A 25,569-nucleotide genomic window follows, 5' to 3' on the forward strand; every position below is an offset into this window, starting at 1 on the left:
CATACACATAGGCACTCACAGCACACAATACACATATACACACAGACCCACACACAACACACATACAATATATACCGGTGTGTACATGTCGCATATACACAGGAACATACAGGTACACATATACCACATATATCCTCAGCTACCGCCACACAGTTAAAGCACTTCCACCTCCTTTGATCAGGATTTTTAAACATTTTCTGCCCTGTGACCAAAGTCATTTAGCCCTCTCTGGTCCCTCTCTCTGTCTCACTTTGGGTACACCCACCCACCCACCCAAGGAGCTGATCAGGTTTGGATATCAGGAGCCAATCTCTATTTACAGAAAGCTTTGCTCCTAGGATATCAGATTACTCCTGGGATGTCAGGTAGAAAGAAGGCTTAGTCCTATTTTCAGCAAGCTAGAACTGTGATTTCCTTGGGGCAAGCAAATCTTAAACAGCCTCTAGCTATAGTCTTATTGACTAAAGCCAGTCCAAGACTCTAAGGCATATGTCTACACACATGCCATATATATCGAGTATGGGAAAAGGACAGGTGACCATTTATTATTTTTGCAAATTACCTTAATCTAGAGATGACAAGTTCCAGCAATTTAAAAAAAATAGCAGAAGATTTTCCTATCTGCAAGTCATTATGTTTCTGGCTTCTACTTGTATTTGTCACCATAAATGCAAACTCTCTTCTTGTTGGGATAATTGATGTGTATGAATATTCCAGGGTGGAAATGGGACAGATGTTGAAAATAATGGCTCAGAATAATACTTTTTCAGATGAGAGGTTGGTGTCAGGAGGGGGAAGGGGCTGTGCAAGACATGTTTAACTCTAATACCAATTAGCAGCCTTTAAGAGAGGAGAAAAAATGCTCCCAAATCCCTCAGCCGCCCTTGCTCTTTCAGAAGCTTTTCTTCCAGTGGGAAGGAGTGTGGGAGGCCAGTCATTCCTGTCCTAGCTCAGTCCTGCACTTAAAGGTTCTTCCCTCTCTATCCCTAACAGTCTAGGGGATGGTTTAAGTAGAGCTTATCTGGCCATGCTGACACTGCCTTTTTCCACACATCTCATCAGGGTGTTAGGTTGAATTGAAGTAAATCGTAGTAAAAGCTACACCCCACTCCCCCAACTGCCCACCCCAGTCCAGGACGAGTTTCAGATTTTCCTTCCAGCCACATGGAATCTGTCTGTCTTTACCCCTTCCCCAATCCCCCAGTCCCTTCTCATTAGTTCTGAGAAGCAGATTGGCAGACCAAGGAGAGAGGGGCTCATGCCCTGGAGCCCATCTCAGGAACAGGCATTGCCCAGGCAGAGGAGCCTGGGCTGTTTTTCCACATTTCCTGCCCTCATCCTGGGGAGGGGAGGGTTGTCTCTCCTCATAGCAGGGACTCTGGGGACCAAGCTTGGAGTTCTCCTTCTCCTTCTCCTTCTCCAGAGCTACTGTCTTCCTCTCCCTTCAACCACCACCCCTTGACCTTCCCACTCAAATGTGGTTCAGTTCCTTCACCCAGAATCTGGCTTCTGACCCTTCCTGCCCAGAGCCTCACCCTCCAACATAGATCTTTTGTCTTTTCTACAGGTCAGCGGACAGACTGCTCTCTGGCCAGGTAGGTGTGGCTGGGGAGCCCTGGGCAGGGTTAGAGGGGAGGGGAAGGCTGGGAACATTGGCTGGGTAGGGAGTGGACTGTTCTTAGTCTGAGAAAGAGCCAAGGAGCTGTGTTGTAAAAACATGTGATGACTTTACATAGGAGGACCCTTCTTTCTCTCTGTCCTGCTGACCCCATCTGGTCTGAAATGGAACTGGGATTCTCAGAGAGTCGTAGATAGAGAAGGATGCAAAGAAAGGAAGCCCCAGAAATAGCCTGTGTAGGAAAGACAAGATGCCAGAGCATCCGGGAGGCCTAGCATCAGCTTCAGGATTTGCAGAACCAGAACGATGGGCTGAGGCCACTTCTGTCACCAAGAACATAGATCTGGAAAGAATTGTTTGGTCTCTGAGGATACTGCCATGTGCTAACAAAGAATACAGATCTTAATTAGTGGCTATTTGCCAGTACTGAAATATTCTTCAGTGCAAAGCAGCAACTTTGAGTAGAAATCTGGCTCCCCCTTGAGAATCCAGAGCCTTTGAAGCCTTCTGAGTGACTCCAGTGCCCTGAGGAAGCCCTAGAGATCCCCCAAGATATATTACTTTCCCAAGTCATAGCACACTATAGGCTCCTACCTTTCCTGCTGCTGATAGTCCTCAGAGGCCTGGAAGCATGCTGATTTAAACAGTGAAAAAGCTTTAATGGGCAGGCCCCCTTGGGGACTTCTGTTTCAGCCCATCATATTAGCTACTAGTATCTGCCAACACAAACAATAATCCAAAGGCCATTTGTAATTATGGACCCATTATTTAGAAATCGCTTCATTTGGCTGTCATCTTTTTTTCAGTATAGATTATAGTAAAGATTCTGTTAATAAAACTAATCTCTCTAACTGAAAGGAAACAGGATGAGGGAGTTTCTTAAAATGTGTTGTGAGAGAGCAATCCTTCCTGAGCGCCTTAACTAGAAGGGACCCTGTGAGGGTCATCTGGTTCAGAAGGATCCAACTCAGAGATACCTGTGGCCCCCCAAACTCTCCAGTTTTGCCCTAACCAGACTAGAATATAATTGGAAGTGTTTAACAAAGTAAATAAGAATACAATAAAACAGAGGTAATGTTAATTTGTGGTTTTCTAAGTCAGTTTGTGGTCAGCAGGGATCTCTGCTCTAGCTCACTCCCCTGCCTTCCACCAGCACTGACAGTCAGAAACACAGCTGTCTGTCTTCTTTAAAATTTCCAGAGAAGTGAATTCTCTAGCCTACTTTGGTGACAAATCCCGTGGTCTCCCAGTTCTTATACACGGGAAGTCTGCTCCTGCAAGAAGACCTTTGCCTGTTTTCTCATCTTGAATTTAGAATGATAGCATTTCAGGTCATGGAAACAGGAGCCTAGTCATGTCTGAGGTCAGTGAACATTTATTAAGCTCTGCAGCTAGGTGGTGCAGTGGGTAGAGCACTGGCCCTGGAGTCAGGAAGACCTGAGTTCAAATCCAGCTTCAGCCACTTAACAGCTGTGTGACTCTGTCTCCTCATCTATAAAATGATCTGGAGAAGGAAAATTGCAAAACGCTCCAGTATCTTAGCCAAGAAAACCCCAAGTGGGATCGTGAAGAGTCGGACACAACTGAAAAAGTGACTGAACAATGACAAGATGCGCCAGGCACTGTGCCAAGTGCTGGGCACGGTGGGGCAATACAGATACAAAAAGAGGAACGTGGTAGAGAAACCTGTCAGAGAAGTCCCAAAGGAGAACAGCCAAGTGGGACTTGGGATGTCTGAGTGGAGCTTTCTCCTCCAGCGAAGGTTTAGAGCTCATGGCCCCACCCTCCAGTCAGAGGGGCAGAGGGCGGTGAGAAGGCAGAGTGCCGAGGCTGACGAGGCCTCCCGGTAGAGAAGTCAGTCAGAATTCCCAGAGTAGTGAGGGCAGCCAGGTGAGAAATGAGCCCTGTGCTGGCGGGAGGGCCAGGGCCATCCGCAGGAACCTCACAGACTTCCTCGTCTGCTCTTCCCTAAGTCGGTAACAGCTTCCTCTTTAGTGATGGGATAAAGTTGTGCACCAGACTTGACTAGCGCGCCCTGCTCACCTGTCCCCTTTCTCCTTTCTCTTCCACTCCTGGATTGGTCGCTATGGGCTGGCCGGGCACCACAGCCGACGGAGCTCAACCATCAGGAAACAGGTGAGGCCCTCCAGCAGGGGTGGGGGGCTAGGGGCGGCCTGTGTCTGAGCACCAATGAGCGGGCTCCATCTCTGCCTCTGCCCAGTTCATGGGACTCTCCTGCTCAATTTGAATACCAAAATGACCTGGGATTTCAGCATTGTGGGCATCATGATGATGGTGATGACGGGCAGCATTTATTTGGCACTTTAAGGTTTGCTAGGTACTTTCTCTTTTTCTCTTTTAATTTTTTATTTTATTTTTAATTTATGGGATAAAACCAACGTTTCCATAACATAGTACACCTTATGTATGTTATTTCATTTGGTCCTCACCCTAGCCCTATGACATAGGTGCTATTATTACCCTCATTTTACAGGTGAGGAAACTGAGGCAAACAAAGTTTTAGTGATTTGTCCAGGGTCACACACAGGATGGAAACCGAGGTCTTCCCAACTCCCGGTCGAGCACCTCCCTGCCAACTGTATTTGTGTTGCCAGCTAGTAGATGCATTGCCGTCATGCAACACACAGCCCGCCCGGGCCTCACATTTTTTATCCATTACTGTACTCGAAAAAATTCACCACGTGATAGCCCAGGCTGAGCCTTTCCCAATCTAGAGAGGCCGGTCCTGGGAGGACAGATTGGCATTTCATCTGGGCCATGCTCAAAGATGGTTCCATTTGGGAGGACTTTGGTGCGCTCTGCCTGAGCGGTCTTTAAAGAGCCAATGTCCAGCCCCACAGCACAACGAGGTATCAGAGGAGAACGTTGGTGAAAGTCAGAGTTATGGGCTGTGTGACATAGTCACATGTATACACGCATATATGCATGTGTATGTTTATGTGTGCATGTGTGTGTGTGTGTGAGATAGATGGGATAGGAGATATATTCACATATACATATATAGGAGATAGATGGGATATGAGATATATTCACATATACATATATAGGAGATAGATGGGATATATTCACATATACGTATATAGGAGATAGATGGGATATGAGATATATTCACATATACATATATAGGAGATAGATGGGATAGATTCACATATACGTATATAGGAGATAGATGGGATATGAGATATATTCACATACACATATATAGGAGATAGATGGGATATATTCACATATACATAGATAGGAGATAGATGGTATATATTCACATATACATATATAGGAGATAGATGGGATATATTCACATATACATAGATAGGAGATAGATGGGATATATTCACATATACATATATAGGAGATGGGATATATTCACATATATAGGAGATAGATGGGATATGAGATATATCCACATATATACATATATAGGAGATAGATGGGATATGAGATGTATTCACATATGCATATATAGGAGATAGATGGGATATGAGATATATTCACATATGCATATTTAGGAGATAGATGGGATATATTCACATATATACATACATGTGTGTATATGTGTGTGATATATATGTGTGTGTATATGTGGTGTATATATACATACATATACAAACACACACACACACACACACACACACACATATATATGAGATAGATGGGATATGGGATATATTCACCATAAAATAGTGGGACGGTTGTTATTTTAACAGCTTCAACTGCAGTGATAATTGTGTCCAGGCCTGTCCACCCTAATCTAGATCATTTACCCTTCTCTGGAAGCACCGTGACTCTGGTTGAATGATTAAGCACCAGCAGCTCACCAAGCTAGAAAGTACACACAGGGTCGCCCCTCCGGGATGCCACACCCATCACAAGGGCCACTGCCCTTCCATGGGGCTCTGGGGCTGCCACTTGACTTTGATCTTTTCATCTACAAAATGAAGGAGTTAAACTGAATGAACCCTAAGATTCCCTTCTAGCATGAGATAGTGTATGTGTGTGTCCATATAGCATCTAAGCATGTGGTTGGGGTTTGTGGGGCTTGTCTTTTGACAGCAGAGCGTCAAGGGTATTTTTAAGCATGTTCGGTCTAGACTATAAGAAAACAGCTACTTAACTTGCAGCTGGTTCCCTCTGATGCCTTTGCTGCTGGGCAGCCAGCCCCCGGTTATGATAGTGATAGCAGTAATAATAACCAATAACCCTCCTGCTGACGGTGACAGCTGGCATTCGTAGAGCGCTTGGCAGAGCGCTTCACACGCTGTTTCATTTGATGTTCGTATCACCTGTGGGAGGTAGGTGCCCTTACTGTCTCCACTTTACAGATGAGGAAATGGAGGTTAAATGCTAGGAAGTATCCTGAAACAAGATTTCAACTCAGGTCTTCCCAACCCTTGGTCTTCGTATTAGGAAGCAGTGATACGGATGCTCTGAAAATTCTGTTTGTCTCTGGAATATGCTATGTTATAGTAATTATTATTATCATTATTCCGGAAGAAGCAGATGTGTCACTACAATAATTTTAAAGGCTAACCTTGAAATGAATTTGTTATTTTATGGCTCTAGACTGAGAGAACCTAGGTTCAAATCGTGGCACTGCTACTTACTACCTGTGACCTTGGGGAAGTCATTTAATATTTCCCGGCCTCACTTTCCCCATCTGTAAAACAAAAGGGTTGGACTAGATAGCCTCTGTGGTCCCTTCCAGCTCTGTGTCCATGACCCTATGATCTTTGGAGTTTCAGTGAGAAAGGGACAAAGACGAAATGCGGAAAAAAACTGTCCTGGGATTACAGGAAAAAAAAAATCAGTTCTAAATGCTAATAAATAAATCCAAAATGAATTATCACCCACAGGTAATTGAAAGTTGCCCCAAAGTATTATGCTGTTGTAAGCTGTAATATAGTTTTATAGTTTAACAGCATTAAGACTTTTGGGACACACTGTGTAGTTCTTTAAGTCTGGCACCCTCTAATGTTAGTGATTTCAGCCTACCCTGGTTAAAGTTGGGGCATGTGTAGTTAATCTGACCTTATTTTTTTTTTCTTTTTCCAAGAATGATTTGGCAAGCCAAGTGTAGCCTTGGGATAAGATAAGACCCGTTCATTTGTCACATCTCTGCTATGATTGTTTTTTTTTTCTTTCTCTCCTTTGGCTCACAATTTAGTGAAAATACCATCAGATAGAACTAAGATCTTTTGGGGAGAAGTGCTAAAAATTTTTCATGATGTCATTATTATAAATTATCCTTCCCGGGCCCCTACAACTTCAGTTAAATGGCAAAGCCTGGGGTGCCTCCTTCAGGGGTGATTGATTGCATTTAAAGCTCAGTGATTTAATAACCAGAGAGCTGGATGGGGTATCTGGGAAGAAGGAAGAACCGTCCTTTTATGTCCAGTGAGAACAGGGAGGAATTTGAAGTTTCATTCCATGTGTGCCAGAGCCCTTTAAACACTGTTGTGACTGAAGGTGAGGAAGCCATCATGGCTTCATATTGGGAACCACTCAGATCGGGCTGGGATGTGCCATTTGTTTGCTGGCTCCCTATCGTGGGAATGTCACCCATCGAGTTTTCATCATGCTGTGGTCTTAGCACTTAAAGAAGAAGTGTGTTTGTGTAGGGCTAGGTTTGCGTAAGAATTCCAGGATATACCCCAAATCCCAAACAAGTCAATGCCTTGTTTTTGTTCTTCTGACCCACTTCCTGTATGACAACTCAAACCCAGTGTTGGTTTCGTAAAGCATTTTTCAAAAAGTGATTTGTTTGATCTAGTTAAAAAGGCAAACAAGAAGAGACTGAGAACAGATTGTGCAGGATAAGTAACAAATAGGAGTAAGCTCATGGTTTTGTTATATTGAGGGACCCTCACAGACATTTAATGTCATGGAATGCAGCTGGAGTGAGAAGAGGGGTCATTTAGCCCATCCCCCTGCCTTTAACTAAACTGCATTCGTACTGTCAGAGACAATTTTTACTTATCCCTTTCTTAAATATTTCTGGAGGAGACCCTTACAGTGTTTCTCAGGCTTTGTACTCAGGAAGTCCTGCCTGGGGGTCCTAAGATACCATTCTCATGTCTAACTCGGATCCTTCCTAATGTACTTTTAAGCCCATTTCCTTTGATCCTGTGCTCCCGGCCTTCAAATTCAATTTGCTCCTGATTTCTCAACAACAAACTACTTGAAACATGTATAAATACACAGTTGGCAATCCTTATGCGCCTCTGGAGAGGATCATTTTTCCACCTGGGCAAAGAGTTGGTTTCTCAGCGTACATCAGAAGGTCAGGAATGAGAATTCCCATCTCGTAAGTGTTGAGGGTTACTTTCAATAACTCCCTCCAGATCCTTTTGAGTCATATGGAAGCATTTCTGTTTTAAAAACTCTTCCATGAACTCATCCAGATTCAGAGTTCCTAATCCTTGGCTTGAGTCAAAGATTCCCTTGTTGGTCAACTCTCAAAATAACTAATGGAAACCAGAGAGACCTCCAAATATCAGCCATCAACAAATGGTTCCATTAGCCCCCTGGTGACTGAGGCCTACTTAGTAACAGGCCTGCAAAATAGTGTCCCCTGCTCACCCAGGCAAAGTGCCAAGTGATACCAGTTGATTGTAAAGGATGAGCATTGAATTTAATAGAGTTCTTTAAGGAGAGTGGTCTAGTGAGAAATATTTTTGGGCTAGTAAACTCTAGCCTATTTGGATAGTTGTAAACCATGTGATATGGTCCTCTAGCTGAGCATTCTGGGCAATAGCCCTGGTTTTAAAACAATATTGACTTCTTTCACAACTTCTATGTGAAGGAATGCCTTATCTCTCCCTCCCACTCAGCCCCATATCATCAGCAGCAAAGTCTTACTAAGTACCTCATGGCATTTGGCATCACCCAAAGTATCATGACAAGAGTTATACCAGGCAGAGACTCTAAGCTCCTAGGGGACATGAACCAGTGATACAAGCAAAGTGGGTTCAGACAGCAAACTGAGAGTAGCCAACAGGCATTCACAGTTAAAGTGAAGCAAGTGCCTCTCATATGTGATAGAAATATACTGGCTATGTGCTCAGGATTAACGCACGCCTTTGGAGCTGAGGAGCTTAACAGATAGAGGAAGATAGATGTAGCAAGGGGGAGCCATCCAAAGCCTCTGTGACTTGGGCACCGGACCCTTATCTTACTCTCCCTCGATTGTGTGCTGGAGAACCAGGAATGTACAAGCACTTCAGGCTAATCGGCAGTCATTGGTGATGCTGACATGAAGGACAGGTTGGCCCCTGGAGCTAGAAAGCTATAGAGAACAGATGGGCTTTTCGGGTCATGAATATAAACATTTGCTAGGACCTTCTTGACTCCTGCTCCACCTTGGCACAGGCACTGTACCCTTTGGCAGGGCTTCTGGCACCCTGGGAACTGGGAGCCATGCCAGTCCATCCGTTTGCCTGACTCCCCGGAACGACCCACCTGCTCCCCTCCTGGTTCCCAAATTCACAGGTAAAGCTGGGTATCTAAAGCCAGGAGAGAAGAGTAGGCAATCTCTTGAGATGGACTGAGTCCACTAGGCCCCTTCGGCCTGAGTCAGAACCTTATCCTTTCTTCCTAGCTAGAGAGTCTTCTGCCTAACTCCTTCTTCTCTTAGGCTTGACTTTGTATGCATTTAATTTCCTTATTCATTCAACAGGTATCTATGGAGCATATGTTGTATGATAAGCTCTGGGAGTGATGCAAAGAGGAACAAGATTTGCTTCTTGTCTTCCTGTAGATAAGGCCTATCCAAGTAGCAGGAAGACCCAGTGGGATGTTATTATACAAGAGAAAGAGGCACATGGTGCTATCTCCTTGATTTCAGAGGAGTCAGAGAGCACTTCTGGCTGAGGAAATCAGGGGAGTCTTTGGGGAGAAGGGAACATACTCAATTGGACTTTGAAATATGGATAGGAATTAGGTGGAACTAGGAAGAGGAAAAAGTGGACGCCATCCCAAGCAGAAGTAGCAGCACAGAGAACAAAGGCCCAGAGAGGGGAAAGCACAGGACAGGTTTGAGGAATGACCAGTAGCCAGCTTTGACTGGAGGATGGAGTACGTGAAAGAGAAAGTGGGTAATATGGTTGATAAGGTAGATGGGGGCCAAATCAGCAAGGGCTTTTGATGCCATCATAAAAAGAAATACTAGTTTGTAATACCATTTCCTTTGGGGTCTGTTTATATGTAGGTATATCTGTCTACATGTTTGTGTTTACATACATGTGTACGTATGCATGCGTGCTTGTTTGTGTGTTAAAATAGCTTTGTCCAAGCATTTTCTCTTCTCCTATCCTTACGAAATCCCCATGCCAACATTCACTTTACAATCTCTTGGCCAACATGCCACATTTTGTAGATAGGGGAATTGGGGCCCAGAGAAATAAAATAACAAGGTCATATGGCAGATTATCAGATTAAGGACTGGAGTCTGGGTCTCCTGAAATCTCGTGTGTGTGTGTGTGTGTGTGTGTGTGTGTGTGTGTGTGTGTGTGTGTTTGTGTGTGTGTATCTGTATCTATATAGCTCTTTTCCAACTCTTGTGATAAGTTTATGATTCTCCTTATACCTTAAGAGAGGCAGTGTGCTATAGCAGATAGAGAGCCAACCTCCTTGTCAGGAGGGCCTGAGTTCTGGTTTAGTCTCTCTTGACACTGAGCAGGTCACCAACTTCTTAGTGCCCCGGGAACCACCTCTCTAATTGTTAAGCCGTTGCCAGTCTACATTAGTAGGGGAAGGTCTTCACCAAGAGCTCTCTATGCCAGTGAAGTCACAAGTCTGGTTTTTTTAAAATGACAAGTGTCCCCTTTTGGTATGCTACTGTTGACATGTCCCCTGCCTCTAAGTGATCAACAGAACTCTCCAGAGATAAGTGGAGAACACATTGAACTGTTGCCTTTTTTTCCAGACCTTCTAATGCTTCCTCAAGTCTCTCATGGCACCCCCTCCCTCTAGCCTGTGAGCCAAGGACCTTTCCTCATTCCTCACCAAAAAACCAGATGCCATGCACCGAAGCTCCTTCTCCTCTCCTTTCCCCTCTTCTGCATCTCACATCATTCAGATATATTCCCCTCCTATTTCCTGCCCCACTCCAGTCTCTGTTAAGAGGTGATCCTTCTTACTAAAGCCAGATCACCATCACCTCTGCTCCCTCCTTTATCTTTGATCTCTCCCTGTTTATTTGCTCCATCCCTCCTGCCTACAAAAGTTCCTATGTCTCCTCCTCCTTAGGAAGCCCTCACTATGTCCCACTCATTACTGTCCTCCACCTCTCCTCCTCATCCTGGCTAAAGCCCTTGATAAAGACATCAATATTAGGTTCCTCTACTTCCTCTCAGTCTCTTCTAAGTCCTCTGCGATCTGGCTTCCAGCCCTGTCGTTCAGCAGAAAGTAGCCTCTCCACGGCTGCCAACGATTTCCTCATTTTGCAGTCTAATAGGCTTTTCTTAATCCTGACCCTTTTGACCTCTCTCTGCAGCAGCTGATACTGCTGGCCACCTTCTTCTCTTGCAGGGTCTCTCCTCACCAGGGTTTCGTGATGCTGCTTGTGCTCTGACGGGTCTGATGTCGCCTTCTCAGTCCCCTTTGCTGGATCTTCATCCATGTCGCATTCACTAACTATGGTGTTCCCTCTACACTGTGTGATCTCATCCCCTGCTGTGGCTTCAGTTATTCTCGCTGGTCCACTCTGTCCCCTGAGGTCCAGTTATGAACCTCCAGCTGCCTTTGGGCCTCTCAAACTAGATGTGCCATAGGTATCTCAAACTCAGTGTGGCCAAGCAGAACTCTTTCCTCCAAAATTCTTCCCAACTTCCCTGTTACCGTGGAGAGCAGCACTTTTCTCCCAGTCACCCAGGCCACCAGCTCAGAGCCGTCCCTTCCTCCTCATTCTCCATCACCCCACATATCCCAAAGGTGGCCAGATCTTCTCATTTTCACCTTCACTATATCTCTCACATACAGATTCCCTTCCCTCCTCTGACCCTGCCGCCCCCTGGTGCAGGCCCTCATCACCTCACACCTAGACTGTTACAGCAGCCTTCTGGTTGGATCCATCCTCCTCTCAACTGCCAAGGCCATGTGTCAAAGCATAGATCTGACCACGGCACCCCACTGCTTGCCAGTCTTCAGTGGCTTTCCATTGCCTCCAGGCAGGGGAGAGAGCCTTGGACCTGGAGTCAGGAAGATTTGGGTTCAAATCTGGCCTCAGACACTTAGGAGATAGGTTAGTTCTGGGCAAGCCACCTAACCTCTGTCTTCCCGTTCCCTCATCTATAAAACAAGGGTGACAGTAATCTCACCTACCTCTCGAGAGGATAACTATAAAGCACGCAGCAGAGTGCCTGGCACAGATTAAGTGCTATAGAAATGTTAGCTATTATTACGTATGATATATTATAGATCATCACCTCCCGGGTGTGTTGTGAGGATCATATGAGATAACATTTGTAAAGTGCTTTGCAGACCTTCAAATGCTACATAAATCCTAGTGGTGGGGGGGGGGGGTGGTAGGGGTGGGGGTGGTTATATAAAGTCCTTTGGCACTTGAAGTTCTTTGTAACTGAGCCCCTTGCTACCTTCCCAGCCTCTTCCACAGACCCTCCATTCTAGCCATACCGGCACTGGCCTACTTGTAGTTTCTCAGATGGGACATTCCCATCTCCCATATCCTTTGCATTAGCTCTCCCCCATGCCTGGAATGCTCCACCCCCATCACCTCTGCCTCAGTTTCCTTGGTTTCCTATAAGTCTCAGCTCAAATCCAAAACATTCCTGGACCTTCCCAGTCCCCCTCCTACTCCCCCTGCAGCTGCTAATGCCTTCCCTTCTCAGAGCATTTGGCCTCTCCTCTGTGTATGTCTTGTTTCCCCCTAGCTGTTTATAGCTTTTCTTCTCATTTGACTGTAGGGTTGTATTTTTGCAGTTTTTATGCCCAGAGCTCAGCACAGCTCCTGGCACAGAGTAGGTGCTTTAAAAAATGCTTGTTAACTTGTTTGCGCAGGCTATCTCTGTCTGAGGATTCTAACGCAGCATCTGCCTTTGTTCCTTCAGGACTCAAGTCAAGCAATTCCTCTTGTAGTGGAGAGCTGCATCCGCTTCATCAGCAGACACGGTAAGTACCCTGACAGCCGTATCCACTTCTGCCTGCAGAGGGGGAGGAACCCCCGGGAGCACCCTGGATTCTTGGCTTTCATCGTGGTGCTCCCAGAGCAGGGAGAGAACCACTTCTTACATGCATGATGGTCACTAATACAGAATGGCAACCCTCAAACTTTGGGTCAGAAGTATTGAGTGTCTTAGTTCAAAATGGCCCACTGATGCAGTTCAGTAATGGCATTCCCTCTTCCAGCTGGAACACCAAGCTTGACAATTGCACTCGTTAGGTGAGTAAATGTGGTTGATTTGGCGTGGGTTTTAGTCATTCCTCATTGGCAGCTGGGTGACGCCGTGGATAGAGCTCTGGCCTGGAGTCAGGAAGACCTCAGTTCAACTTGAACTCAGACACTCACTGGGTTAGTGACTCTGGACCAATCACTTAACTTCTGTCTGCCTCAGTTTCCCCAAGCACCTACCTCCCCAGCTTATTGTGAGGATCAAATGAGATGATATTTGTAATGCACTTAGCACAATACCTGGCACCTACATATTATTATAATAATCATCTTTCTTCATGGAGTCATTTCCCACTGAGTGACTCTTAGCTTCATTTGACAATCATCATCAGACTATTCCAAAAACAATTCCCCTGTTAGCCTCAGGTTGATCCCTCTAAGGACAAAACTTTTGGCTGTCTCGGTCTCATTGAATGACTCCCCAAAGAACTCCGGAAGTAATCAGTCCTAAAGTCTAAGATAGAGAGGCTTTCTCTGTGCCCTGGGGCCGGGGAGAGCCTTCTGGTTCACTCACATGTTTAAGTCAAGTCATCATAACTCTTCTTTGAAATTCTACCCCTAATCAATCATTGCATGCAGGGGGAAACAAATGACAGCAAATTGTAGGAGGATGACTTAAGTAAGGAAGAAAAACTTCACATGTCTAAGGGTTAGTAGACAATAAAAAGATTCCCCAAATCCCTGGGATTTCTGAGAATAGGATAGACATCCACTTGTAGGGATAGGACCCCATGTGTAAGGAAAGCCCCATGTTTGGTGAGGGCTGTCCTTCTGGGGCTCAAAGGGAGGCAGAATAGAGATCTAGCTTCTTTTCCACAAACCTCCTCCAAGACAGACTGTCATTCCTGCCAGGAGGAGGAGCAGGAAGTTGGAGCCAGAGGCCACTCTGCTCTCCCCAGAGAGAGGGGGATACCAGATGAGAATTATATCTATCTGCTCCCTTAAATCTTATTAGCCTAGGGAATATGACAGGGTTCAATCTAACTTTTAATCATCTTTGTCATTTTAAGAGGAAAGGAGACCCCAAGGCCTATGTCCAAGACTTGACTCCTTTCCCACCTAATACCAGTTCCGCAATGAACACACATAGAAAATAGCAAAGAAACCCATTTATCTAAGTCACAGCAAAACAGAGAGCAGAGAAGGCTTACATAGGAGAGCATATGCCAGTCTATACTGAGTGAAGGAGCTCTCCCAAGGGAGCGAAGTTAAAGACTCCACAGTCTCTGGAACAGAAAGCTGGAATAGGGACATGATGGAGACTGCCGGCTCCTCTCATGGCTTCGCAGAGTCTTTTCCTTCAGCAGCCTGAAGTGGTTGCAACCATCTTCCCTCTCAACATTGGAAACCAGAGGCCCTGAAGCTGCTCCATGCAGAGCCCCTCATGAGGGGCAGGGCCTTCATGTCCCAATGAGGAGGGAGTCCCATGCCAATGGGCTTGAGGACAGGCCTTACACACCTTGAATGTTTCAGGTGCAGGCTGATCCCATGATGGAGGAGGGGCAGAGGGAGGGAGAAAAGTTGCTTAGGTGATTTTATGGATCTGGGATAGCATGGTTGTGGATACTTTTAGTTCAGAGATGTGGATCACAACCTATCTGGCATTCACAGCTTGTGTGACTCTGGTCTTTGTCATCTTCTAAATCCTCCCCAGGGGCACAGTCAACCTGTTGTTTCTGGGTCATTTTTTTCACAGAATTTCAGAGTTGGAAGGGACCTCAGAGGCCATCTAAGCCAACCCATACCTGAAAAAACAACCCTCCCTACAGTGCTCCTGAAAAGCAGTTCTCTTGGCTTTGCTTGAAGACCTCCAAAGAGGGGCAACCTGCTATGCCCCAAGGCATTTCATTCCATTTGGGGCTTGCATGGATGGATAGGGAGTTACTGTTTTTGTTTTACCCTCAACTTTCAAATACTCAAACTGGTCCATGATCTCAGTGATTCAGGAATTCCTACCAATGGTGCAAATCAAAGCCCATCCAGACCTGCCTACCCTGTGCACCTGTCATCTGTGGGTCCTCCCAGTGTGCTGGAAGCCTTCTCTGCTTTCACGCAGCTGGGTAGTCTCAAACACTAACAGCCCTTTGGATCTAGGAAGACAGGCTAATGATCCCTGCTTCCTCCAGGCATCCTTGTTTGGCATTAACTCAAGGCCCTTCACCATTCTGGCTGCCCTTCTCAAGCTTGTCCTAGGATCTCTGATTTATAACTGGAAGATACAATCCAATTCCATCATTTTACAGATAAAGAAACTGAGGCCTCTAAAGGTTAATTGACTTGCTCAGGGTCCCATAAGTAGTAAGTCACAGAGTTGGGATTTGAATCCAAGTCTTCTGACTCCAATACCTTCCACACTTGCCTTGTGTACTGCTGAAAATGAAGCATGGAGCGAAGAGGGCTGAGTACAGCAGTGCCATTGCCTCCACTCTCCTAGAATTTATTCCTCTTTTTATGCAGCCCAAGATTAAGTTAGCTTTATTGGCTGCCAAATTTGTACCACTTACTTATATCAAACTTGTGGTTCACTAAAACCATCAGATCTTTTTCAGGCAAAGTAAAGTCTAGCTATATTCCTTCATCTTGTACTTGTGAAGTCTGTCTTCAACCCAATTGTGTAGCTTTATATTCATCCCTATTAAATTTTGTCTTATTAGATCCAGCCCAATGTTCTAGCCTGTCAAAAGCTTTTTGGATCCCAATTCTCTCATCCACTGGGTTAGCTCCTCCTCCCAATTCTGTGCCATTTCTAATTTAGAAATCTAATCCATCAAGCACACCTGTGATAGCAATACCATCTATGCCTTTATCCATATCAGAATGTTAAATAGGGGGCAGAGCCAAGATAGTGGCTGGAAAGCAGGGACTTGCATGAGCTCCCCCCACATCCCTCCAAAAACCTATAAAAAATGGCTCTGAACAAATTCTAGAACTGCAGGACCCACAAAATAGCAGAGGGAAGCAGGGCTCCAGCCCAGGACAGCTTGAATGGTCACTGGGTAAGGTCTGTCGTGCAAGGAGCTGGGAGTGGAGTGCAGCAGAGCCCAGTGTGAGCTGCACCTGGACCAACCAGACTGGGAGCCGGGCAGAACAAGCCCTAGTGTCCTGAATCAGTGAGCCGTGGCAGTCACCAGACTTCTCGACCCACCAACACCAAAGACAACAGAGAAGAACTGCAGAATCCGTGAAATGGCAGAGGGAAGCAGGGCTCCAGCCCAGGACAGCCTAGATGGTCACTGGGTAAGGTCTATCGCGCAAGGAGCTGGGAGCGGAGTGAAGCAGAGCCCAGTGTGGGCTGCGCCCGGACCAACCAGACTGGAAGCCAGGTGGAACAGACCCTAGTTCCCTGAATCAGTGAGCTGTGGCAGTTACCAGACTTCTCAACCCACAAACACCAAAGACAACAGAGAAGGTTAGTGGGAAAAGCTGCTGGGACAGAGTGAAGGAGTTCGCAGTTCGGCCCGGGGAAGGTGCAGCTACAGAACTACAGCTGCAGTTGCTTCCAGCCCCAGGCCCACCTGATGGGAGGAATTAAGTGGCAGATCAGAGCAGGAGTGCAGAGCCTGCTTAAGATCTGAGTCCAGTACGGGTTGGCAGTTCTTGGGGGAGGAGGAGCGCTGGTGTGGCAGAGCTGGCTGTATAGAAATAACTCTGAAAACAACAGCGCATCCCCTCAAGCTTGGAACAAAGTACTCTCTACTCTACAAGCAGTCATAACCCAATGAAAAACTCAAGGGTCAAGTAGTTGGTTGGGAGCATGGCCAGGCAGCGAAAACGGACTCAGATTCAGACTCAGACTTTGAATCTTTCTTTGGTGACAAAGAAGACCAAAACATACAGCCAGAAGAAGTCAACAAAGTCAAAGAGCCTACATCAAAAGCCTCCAAGAAAAAACATGAACTGGTCTCAGGCCATGGAAGAGCTCAAAAAGAATTTGGAAAAGCAAGTTAGAGAAGAAGAGGAAAAATTGGGAAGAAAAATGAGAGTGATGCATGATAACCATGAAAAACAAGTCAATGACTTGCTAAAGGAGCCCCAAAAAAATACTGAAGAAAACAACACTTTAAAAAATAGACTAACTCAAATGGCAAAAGAGCTCCATAAAGCTAATGAGGAGAAGAATGCCTTGAAAGGCAGAATTAGCCAAATGGAAAAGGAGGTCCAAAAGACCAATGAAGAAAATAACTACCTTAAAAATGAGATTGGAGCAAGTGGAAGCTAGTGACTTTGTGAGAAATCAAGATATTATAAAACAGAACCAAAGGAATGAAAAAGTGGAAGACAATGTGAAATATCTCATTGGAAAAACCACTGACCTGGAAAATAGATCCAGGAGAGATAATTTTAAAATTATTGGACTACCTGAAAGCTATGATCAAAAAAAAGAACCTAGATATCATCTTTCAGGAAATTATCAAGGAGAACTGCCCTGATATTCTAGAGCCAGAGGGTAAAATAGAAATTGAAAGAATCCACTGATCACCTCCTCAAAAAGATCCCAAAAAGAAAACTAGAAATATTGTCGCCAAATTCCAGAGCTCCCAGATCAAGGAGAAAATACTGCAAGCAGCCAGAAGGAAACAATTTGAGTATTGTGGAAACATAATCAGAATAATCCAAGATCTACCAGCTTCTACGTTAAGGGATCGAAGGGCTTGGAATACAATATTCCAGAGGTCAATGGAGCTAGGATTAAAACCAAGAATCACCTACCCAGCAAAACTGAGTATCATGCTCCAAGGCAAAATATGGATTTTCAATACAATAGAGGACTTTCAAGCTTTCTCAGTGAAAAGACTGGAGCTGAATAGGAAATTTAACTTTCAAACACAAGAATCAAGAGAAGCATGAGAAGGTAAACAAGAAAGAGAAATCACAAGGGACTTATTAAAGTTGAACTGTTTTGTTTACATTCCTACATGGAAAGATGATGTGTTTGATTCATGAGACCTCAGTATTAGGGTAGCTAAAGGGAATATACATATATGTGTATGTATATGTATAATATATATATGTATGTGTGTGTGCATATATATGTATCTATAATATATATATATATAGACAGAGAGTACAGGGTGAGTTGAATATGAAGGAATGATATCTAAAAAAATCAAATTAAGGGATGAGAGAGGAATATATTGAGAGAATGAGAAAGGGAGAGATAGAGTGGGGTAAATTATCTAGCATAAAAGTGGCAAGAAAAAAGCAGTTCTGTGGGAAGGGAAGAAGGGGCAGGTGGGAAGGAATGAGTGAATCTTGCTCTCATCAGATTTGACCTGAGGAGGGAATAACATACACACTCAATTGGGTTTCTTACCCCACAGGAAAGAAGGAGGAAGAAGATAAAAAAGGGGGGACGACAGAAGGAAGGGCAGATGGGGGAGGAGGTAATCAAAAACAAACACTTTCAAAAAGGGACAAGGTCAAGGGAGAAAATTCAATAAAAGTGGATAGGTTAGGAAGGAGCAAAATATAGTGAGTCTTTCACAACATGAGTATTGTGGAAGGGTTATACATAATGATACACATGTGGCCTATGTTGAATTGCTTGCCTTCTTAGGGAGGGTGGGTGGGGAGGGAAGAGGGGGGATAATTTGGAACTCAAAGTTTTAAAAACAGATGTTCAAAAAAAAGTTTTTGCACACAACTAGGAAATAAGATACACAGGCAATGGGGCATAGAAATTTGTCTTGCCCTACAAGAAAGTAAGGGAAAAGGGGTTGGGAGGAGAGTGGGGTGACAGAAGGGAGGGCTGACTGGGGAACGGGGCAACCAGAATATATGCCATCTTGGAGTGGGCGGGAGGGTAGAAATGGGGAGAAAATTCATAATTCAAACTCTTGTGAAAATCAGTGCTGCAAACTTAATATATTAAATAAATTTTTTAAAAATATGCTTAAAAAAAGGAAAGAAAGACAATGAGCTCAGTTTTGGATGCATTGAGTTTGAGATGTCAGGCAAGTAGTGATACAAGAATGAAATTTAGGAGAGGCTGATCCTAGAGCTAGAGGTAATAGTCCTGAAATACTCTTCCCAGTTCAGCAGGAGTGTGCTGGAGCCAGCTCTAACTGGCCTCCTAGGCCCACTCTTGCATTTTACAGATGAAAAAACTGAGGCCTAGTGAGACTAAATTTAATGTATTTGGGGAGATTAGGGATTTTTTCCAGCCACATGGGGCAGTAAAATGAGTTTGACACCTCTGAAAATAAGTGGCATCTGAGATTCCTTTGTAATTGAAAATGAGGATATTGTGAATTAAAATTGAGGTGAGCAAAAGAAACTATAGCTGAAAAAAAAAAAGAATGTTAAATAGCACAGGGCAAAGCACAGACCACTAACTTTCCTGGAGACCTCCTTCCAAGCTGATATTGAACCAATAATGATTACTCTTAGACTCCAGCCTTCCAACCAGTTTCAAAACAACCTAATTGTATGGTAACCTGCCTCTCTCTGTCTTGCCCACAGCATGAGAGATTGTAGTAAAATCTAGATGGACTATACCTATCAAGGAATATAGCATTCCCCTGAGGATGGTCATTTAACCCTGCCTCAAAAGGAAATAAAGTTAGCCTGACATGGCCTCTTCTTGCTTCAGGTTGTGATCATGGCATTCTTTTTTAGGTGTTCATTTACTGTTTCCTTAATGTGTTCTGGGCTTTTGCCAAAAATCAGAGCCAAGTTCACTGACCTCCCATTGGAAGATGCCATTCTTTTTTTTTTTTTTAACTAGACAATATTTGCTCTTATTCAGTCCTGCAATACCTTTCTCAGTCTCTAAGATCTAGCCACATGGTGTGGATACCAGTTGAGCATGTGAGCTTTCTGTCACTTACCCATCTCACCTGGATACACGGCTAGGCAAACAGCTCCTTTTACAGTGATAAATTTCTCCCTTTTTTTAGTTTTTATTTATGCCTTTTTTCGAACATCACTGTCATTTCCCAATATGCCCACCCCACCCCCCTTTGCAACATAGAAAAAAAAACAACCAAATGAAACCAAATGCAGCAGCTGCATCTAACAGCATATATAATAAGTCCACAGCTCTAGTCCCCACCACCCCCAGCCCTCAGTAAGAGGAGGGCAGTGTGTTTAATCATCTCTGATTATGCCCTTTAGATTACTGCTCTTGTGGAATTCTTGATTGGAACTATATTGTAGTCTATTCCTTCCCACTGTGTATCTCTCTCAAATTCTATGATGACCCTCAGTTTTAATTTTTTCAGAGATTGTTAGTCTGTGATTCAGTCATCTAGATCACCAGAAGAATATATATATACATATGTGTGTGTATATATATATATATACACACATATATGCATATAAGATTACCTTTTTCTTCCAGGAACAGGTTAGGCTTATTAAAAGCACCATAAAGTCACCCAAAGTAAATCCAGCCGTTTGGGTTCCTTTCCACTTCTGGTTCTATATAGCAAGACTCCTTAACCTTTTTTGTGCCTTGGACCCCTTTGGCCATAATCTATTAAAGCCTATGGACCCCTTTTCAGAATCATGCTTTTAAATGTGTAAAATAAAATATATAGGATTATAAAGGAAATGAGTATATTTGAGTAAAGATAAAAATGTTCCCTTACAATTTCCCAGCCCCCCTGAAATCTACCAACAGATCTGTGGGACTGTGAACCCCAGGTAGTGTCTGTATAGGATGTATGTACTGATGAGCCAGTTTTGTGGACTGTCCATCCAACCACACATCATTGTTTGGACAGAAGGCATCTTCCCTATTTTTGTTTTTTGGTTTTTTTCACCTGTATGGATAGTTAGGCCAAACTACTTTTCCTTCACTGCCTTTCATTGTTTAATGTGATGCTTTTCATAATCTTCCACTAAATATGATTTTGAATCTTATTTAGGAGGCTCTTAAAATCTAAGGCTTGGTACAATCAACACAATGTCATCTGCAAGCAGAAGCAATGGGTTGGGAGAACCCCTTTATATTTAAGTGATTCCTCTTCAGTTTGGACTGTGGTGCATATCCTCAAGGACTATGGCAAACAGCTTTACCAAGAATACAGCTCTTTATTTTGTGCCTCAATCGATGTTACTAATTAGAGGATTGTCATTATTATCTCTGTTATGTAACATCTTTCAAAATCGTGTATGATTTTGAAATGTGTAAGAGAGATGCTTGTTGGAGGGGAGCCTTTAAGATGAAACGTTGCTCTAGCAAATATAATGTTGCGTTTTGTTTTGAATAATAATAAGTCAACTAGGTGTAAGCACAGTAGGCTCTTATTCTCTTCACCTTTCAGGCAAATATATGACAAATGGGTGTGACGACACAAAAGTATGATTTACAAGGAGATACTATTTACAAAAGCCTCCCTGTTTCCTCTTTTCTTCATCAAGGATGCCTTCACTACAAGTGCAGATCATCCTTAGAGAGAATTTACACGCATAGGAAAGTGGGCATATGGGTTGGTAGTTACTGATGTTTTATTGGTCCACTTTTCTCACTAACAATAATGTCTGATTTTTTCCCCAAGCATTTAGCTTCCTCCCTTCTTTAGTGTATCTTGAGAACTGATCTCTCAGGACCCTCAAAATTGTCCCCTCTAACATGGGCCTCTTCTGTATAGTCTAGTGAGCGTGCTGGGGACTCCACTGTCAGAAATAGAGAGGAGAACTTATTACAGGAATATGCCCAGATATTTGCCAGTTTTTGAGCATCATCCTTCTGTTTCTGTCCTTAAATGCCTGTGGGGTTATTTGGTTCAACTAAACTTTCTGTAAGTGTTATTCCCTCCACTGCTTTTCAACGTTTTATGGGATACTTTTCATAATTTTCCACTATTATTCTCTGTAAGATTTTACAAGTGGGTTTATATTCTGAAGCCTTGTTGCCCTTGACTGCTGCATCTCCTCACACGACAAAGAGAAAAGTTAGGAAAAACCGACCAACACGGTAACTGTATCTGACAGCATATTTAAGTCTACATCCATCGTCCCTCATCTCTCCCCAAAAAGGAGGGCAATGTGTTTTGTTGTCCCTAATTAGATCCTTTATGCTATTTCTTTTGTGTAATAAAGGAAATCCTTTTGGTAATTAAACTTTTCTAAACTTTTCTTCTCTTTTCTTGTTGGTGTGGTAGTGATTTAATGATTAATTTAATTAATTTTGTGGTGGTGATTAATTAAAGCCAGTGGTTAAACTTTCATAGGAAATAATACTAATGCCTTTTCTCTGGTCCATTTTCCATTTTTCCAACCTGTTTAAGTAAGCAGGCTGGATCTGCTTCGCATATGCAGGCCACACCTTCTCGTTTTTATTCTTTCTTCTAATTGCTATCGATTTGGATCTTTGCTCCAACAAGTGGATGGTCTCGTTAGCAGCTAATCATTTCCTATCAGAATATGATCAGTTTCATTTCATGGTATTATTTGTTGCTTACCACATCCGTTGCTTCCACATTTCTTTCTTATTCTTTATTTATAGTTGGTAAACTTCTAGATAGACTACAAGCTTTCGTCCTCTCTTGATTCTTGCTCCTGAAGGAAAATTCCTATTTTGGGTAGCCTTAACATCAAAAAAACACCTACTCCCCCCTTCCATAATCTGTTTTTTTTCCATGTGTCCATTATGAAATATTGATACCTCGAGATGCCTTTAACATGTCCTGTTTTCGATTCTTTTTTAAAAGTGCATTTTGTTTTCACATTTTGTCCTTACATCACAGTTGTTCTAGGGGTTAGAAGGGAGAACAACAGCACCTCATCTCCACCCCAACTGTACCCTCCCTTATGACAAAGAGTGGCAATCCATTAAAAACGCAAGATATATTGACAAAATCTGACAGTGTATTTAACACTCTGTTTTAATAGTCCAGTGACCGTCATTGATTTATTGGAGTTTAACTACTCAGAGTTTAACTTCTTTGGTAATATTTTCATTTTTGTCATTTTAACTGTTGTGTAGATTCTTCTTTTGGCTCCACTGAATTTCCTCTGCAGCAGTTCATATGTTTCTTGGAATTCCTCACATTCATAAGTTCTTATTTTTCACAACAATATTCCATAATATTTCTGTACCGGGGTTTTTCACCACCCCACAACTGATGGGCACCCCCTTTGTTTCCAGTTCTTTGCTACCACAAAAGTGCTGCCAGAAATAATTTTGTTACATATTGGACCTTTGTTTCTATCCTTGACTTCCGAGGTCAAAGGGTAGTTATTTTTCTTAAATAATTCCAAATTTACATCCAGAATTCTTGGACTAATTCACAGTTTGTCTTTTCGTGACTTCACGAATAACAACTATTTCCATTTTTTTATCATCTTTGTGAATTTTCATGATGTAAGATAGCATTGATTTTTTTTTAGAGAAAACATTAATATATTTGTTACCTCTACTCTATATAGTGGTGTATTTATCAGGTATTTGTTCTGTGGCAAGGCATCATGACAGGGCTTTCTGAGGAGCACAGATGTATAAGGCCTTCAAAGGGCTTTTACAGTCTTTTGAAAAAGTTCTGAAGTAATATAAGATATATTAGTTCAGCACAACTATGCACTGAACCTCACAAGGTAGTATATGATTAATGACCAGGTAAATGGTAGAGATACTAAGTGCAGCAGGAGTTTAGATGAGAGAGAATATGGGGAATAGAATGATCTCAAAGACTCCATGGAGGAGCAAGAATCTGAGAATGGTCTTGACATCTAGGATATAGACAGTGAAAAAACTCTGCCCTGGCTGGTGCACCCAGGATCAGGCCTAATGAAAGCAGTTGTTAACTCTCTATTTTGATTGCTATGAGAAATCTGTGTCTTAAGAGGTGCTCTGGATATGTTTGCTCCAGATAGGATCTTGTGCCCCAATCCTTATGGTGATGATGAAGAAAATTCCAATAACCATAATAAGCAAATGGCTCTCTTTTCCAAAAGAAGAGAGAAAATGAGCTGCAGCTGGTACAAGCTAAAAAGGACGGCATGTAGTTGCCAGACTGCCTGGCGAGCTCCTCAGAGTAGCTTCTGCAAGTTTGATCGGTTTCAGTTTTTTAAATTAAGTGTGCACTAAGGAGGGAAAAAACAGGAAGTTTGGGGGAATTTATCCTCATTATAATGGAAACCCCGTCTGGTTTTCCTTAATTTTGCAGAGGACAACCATTTATTTATTCTTGTTACTGATTTCATCATCCCAACCATCATCATCATAGCAAGAACACATAGGACCTTGCCCATAGCAAACATGCAGGAGATGCATAGGGATTCTCAGCCTTGCAAAGGATCTATTGCATGTTTTCCTTTCATCCTTCTCCTGAGTTACACTAGCCCCTAGACACATGAGCCAAGGCTAATTGTCCCTGCTACTCTACTCCAGCTGACAGTCCAGAGATAGAGATGTCCAGGGATTTAGATTACTGCGGGACCCACCAGGAGAACACAAGGGGTTGTGTCTGGTCTCTGAAATGACATTTCTTTATATTATAGAGTGGATGATATTTATATGCATGTATATATATAATACGCATATCATATATATTATAGTATATATAAAATATATGCTTATAGCCTAGCATATATAAAATATACACATATATAGTATAGCATATATAAAATATGATATGCGTATTACTTATAGTATAGTATATCTAAACTATGACACACATATATAGCATATATAAAATATATATATATTACATATGTTATAGTGTGTATAGTATATTTCTTTATATTAGAGTGTGTGTGTGTGTGTGTGTGTGTGTGTGTGTATGTATGTATGTATGTAAGTCACCTGATACCAGGCTGTCTCTGTCAGAACACCTGCTGTTTACAGTCTTTGTTTGAACAACATTATCTGGCTGTTTCCTTCTATTGGTAACTAATACAGCCCTATTCCATTAATACTAATGGTGTTTTAATGTTGCCTTGTGTTCTGTGGGGAATATTTTGCAGATTCCCATAGAGGCGTAGACAACTTAAGTCGTATTAGAAGTCAGGTAATTAGATTCTGCCTGCTTACTCACTCTTGCTGTTTCAGTTGGATTCAGAATTCCACACGGGGACTGTGTTACCCACCGCTGGAAGCCGGGTGGATAAAGCACCTGCTGCCTTGAACCCCCAGAGTCGGGGTGAAGGGTGTGGTTATTCTATGGCCTTTTCATCATGAAACAATTTAGCATTCTTTGGGTTGTCAGGATTTTGTGAAGATCACAGGCTTTGAAAGAAGGCCAAGTCTGTGATACTGTATGCTTGGTAAATGATCAGTGAGAGAAGGGAGGAGGTGAGGGACCTACTATGTTCCAGGCACTGTGCTAAAAGCACATTTTACAAATATCACCTCGTTTGACCCCCACAACAACCCTTTAAGATAGGTTCTATTATGACCTCTATTTTACAGTTGAGCACTCCAACCACTTTGCAGCTGACTGCCGGGGAGACCAAGGGAAGTCCCTTATGGTAAAGGACCAAACCAGCTGGTTCTCAGGCTTGCTTCAGTGAGGACTTCCTGGATTTTTGTTCAAGTACCTAGGCACGTGGTGCCATTTGTATTCAGAATAAGAGATTT

At 43.2% G+C, this 25,569-nt stretch overlaps 1 protein-coding gene across 8 annotated transcripts in view; it reads left to right on the forward strand.

Annotated features, from left to right (window-relative positions):
* The window catches only part of SRGAP2 (SLIT-ROBO Rho GTPase activating protein 2), a 255,706-nt gene that overhangs the window by 201,765 nt on the left and 28,372 nt on the right, over positions 1 to 25,569 (forward strand). For all 8 annotated transcript variants that reach the window (XR_005010236.1, XM_036756769.1, XM_036756768.1 and 5 more), the window contains exons 12-14: positions 1,568 to 1,595; positions 3,727 to 3,754; positions 12,703 to 12,763. Coding sequence is in view for 7 of the 8 variants with exons in the window: in XM_036756769.1 (XP_036612664.1) it covers positions 1,568 to 1,595; positions 3,727 to 3,754; positions 12,703 to 12,763 (117 nt within the window). In the remaining variant the exon portion in view is untranslated. The remainder of the gene's footprint in view (positions 1 to 1,567; positions 1,596 to 3,726; positions 3,755 to 12,702; positions 12,764 to 25,569) is intronic.

This window comes from Trichosurus vulpecula, chromosome 4 (assembly GCF_011100635.1).
Source record: "Trichosurus vulpecula isolate mTriVul1 chromosome 4, mTriVul1.pri, whole genome shotgun sequence".
NCBI classification, from domain to species: Eukaryota; Metazoa; Chordata; class Mammalia; order Diprotodontia; family Phalangeridae; genus Trichosurus; species Trichosurus vulpecula.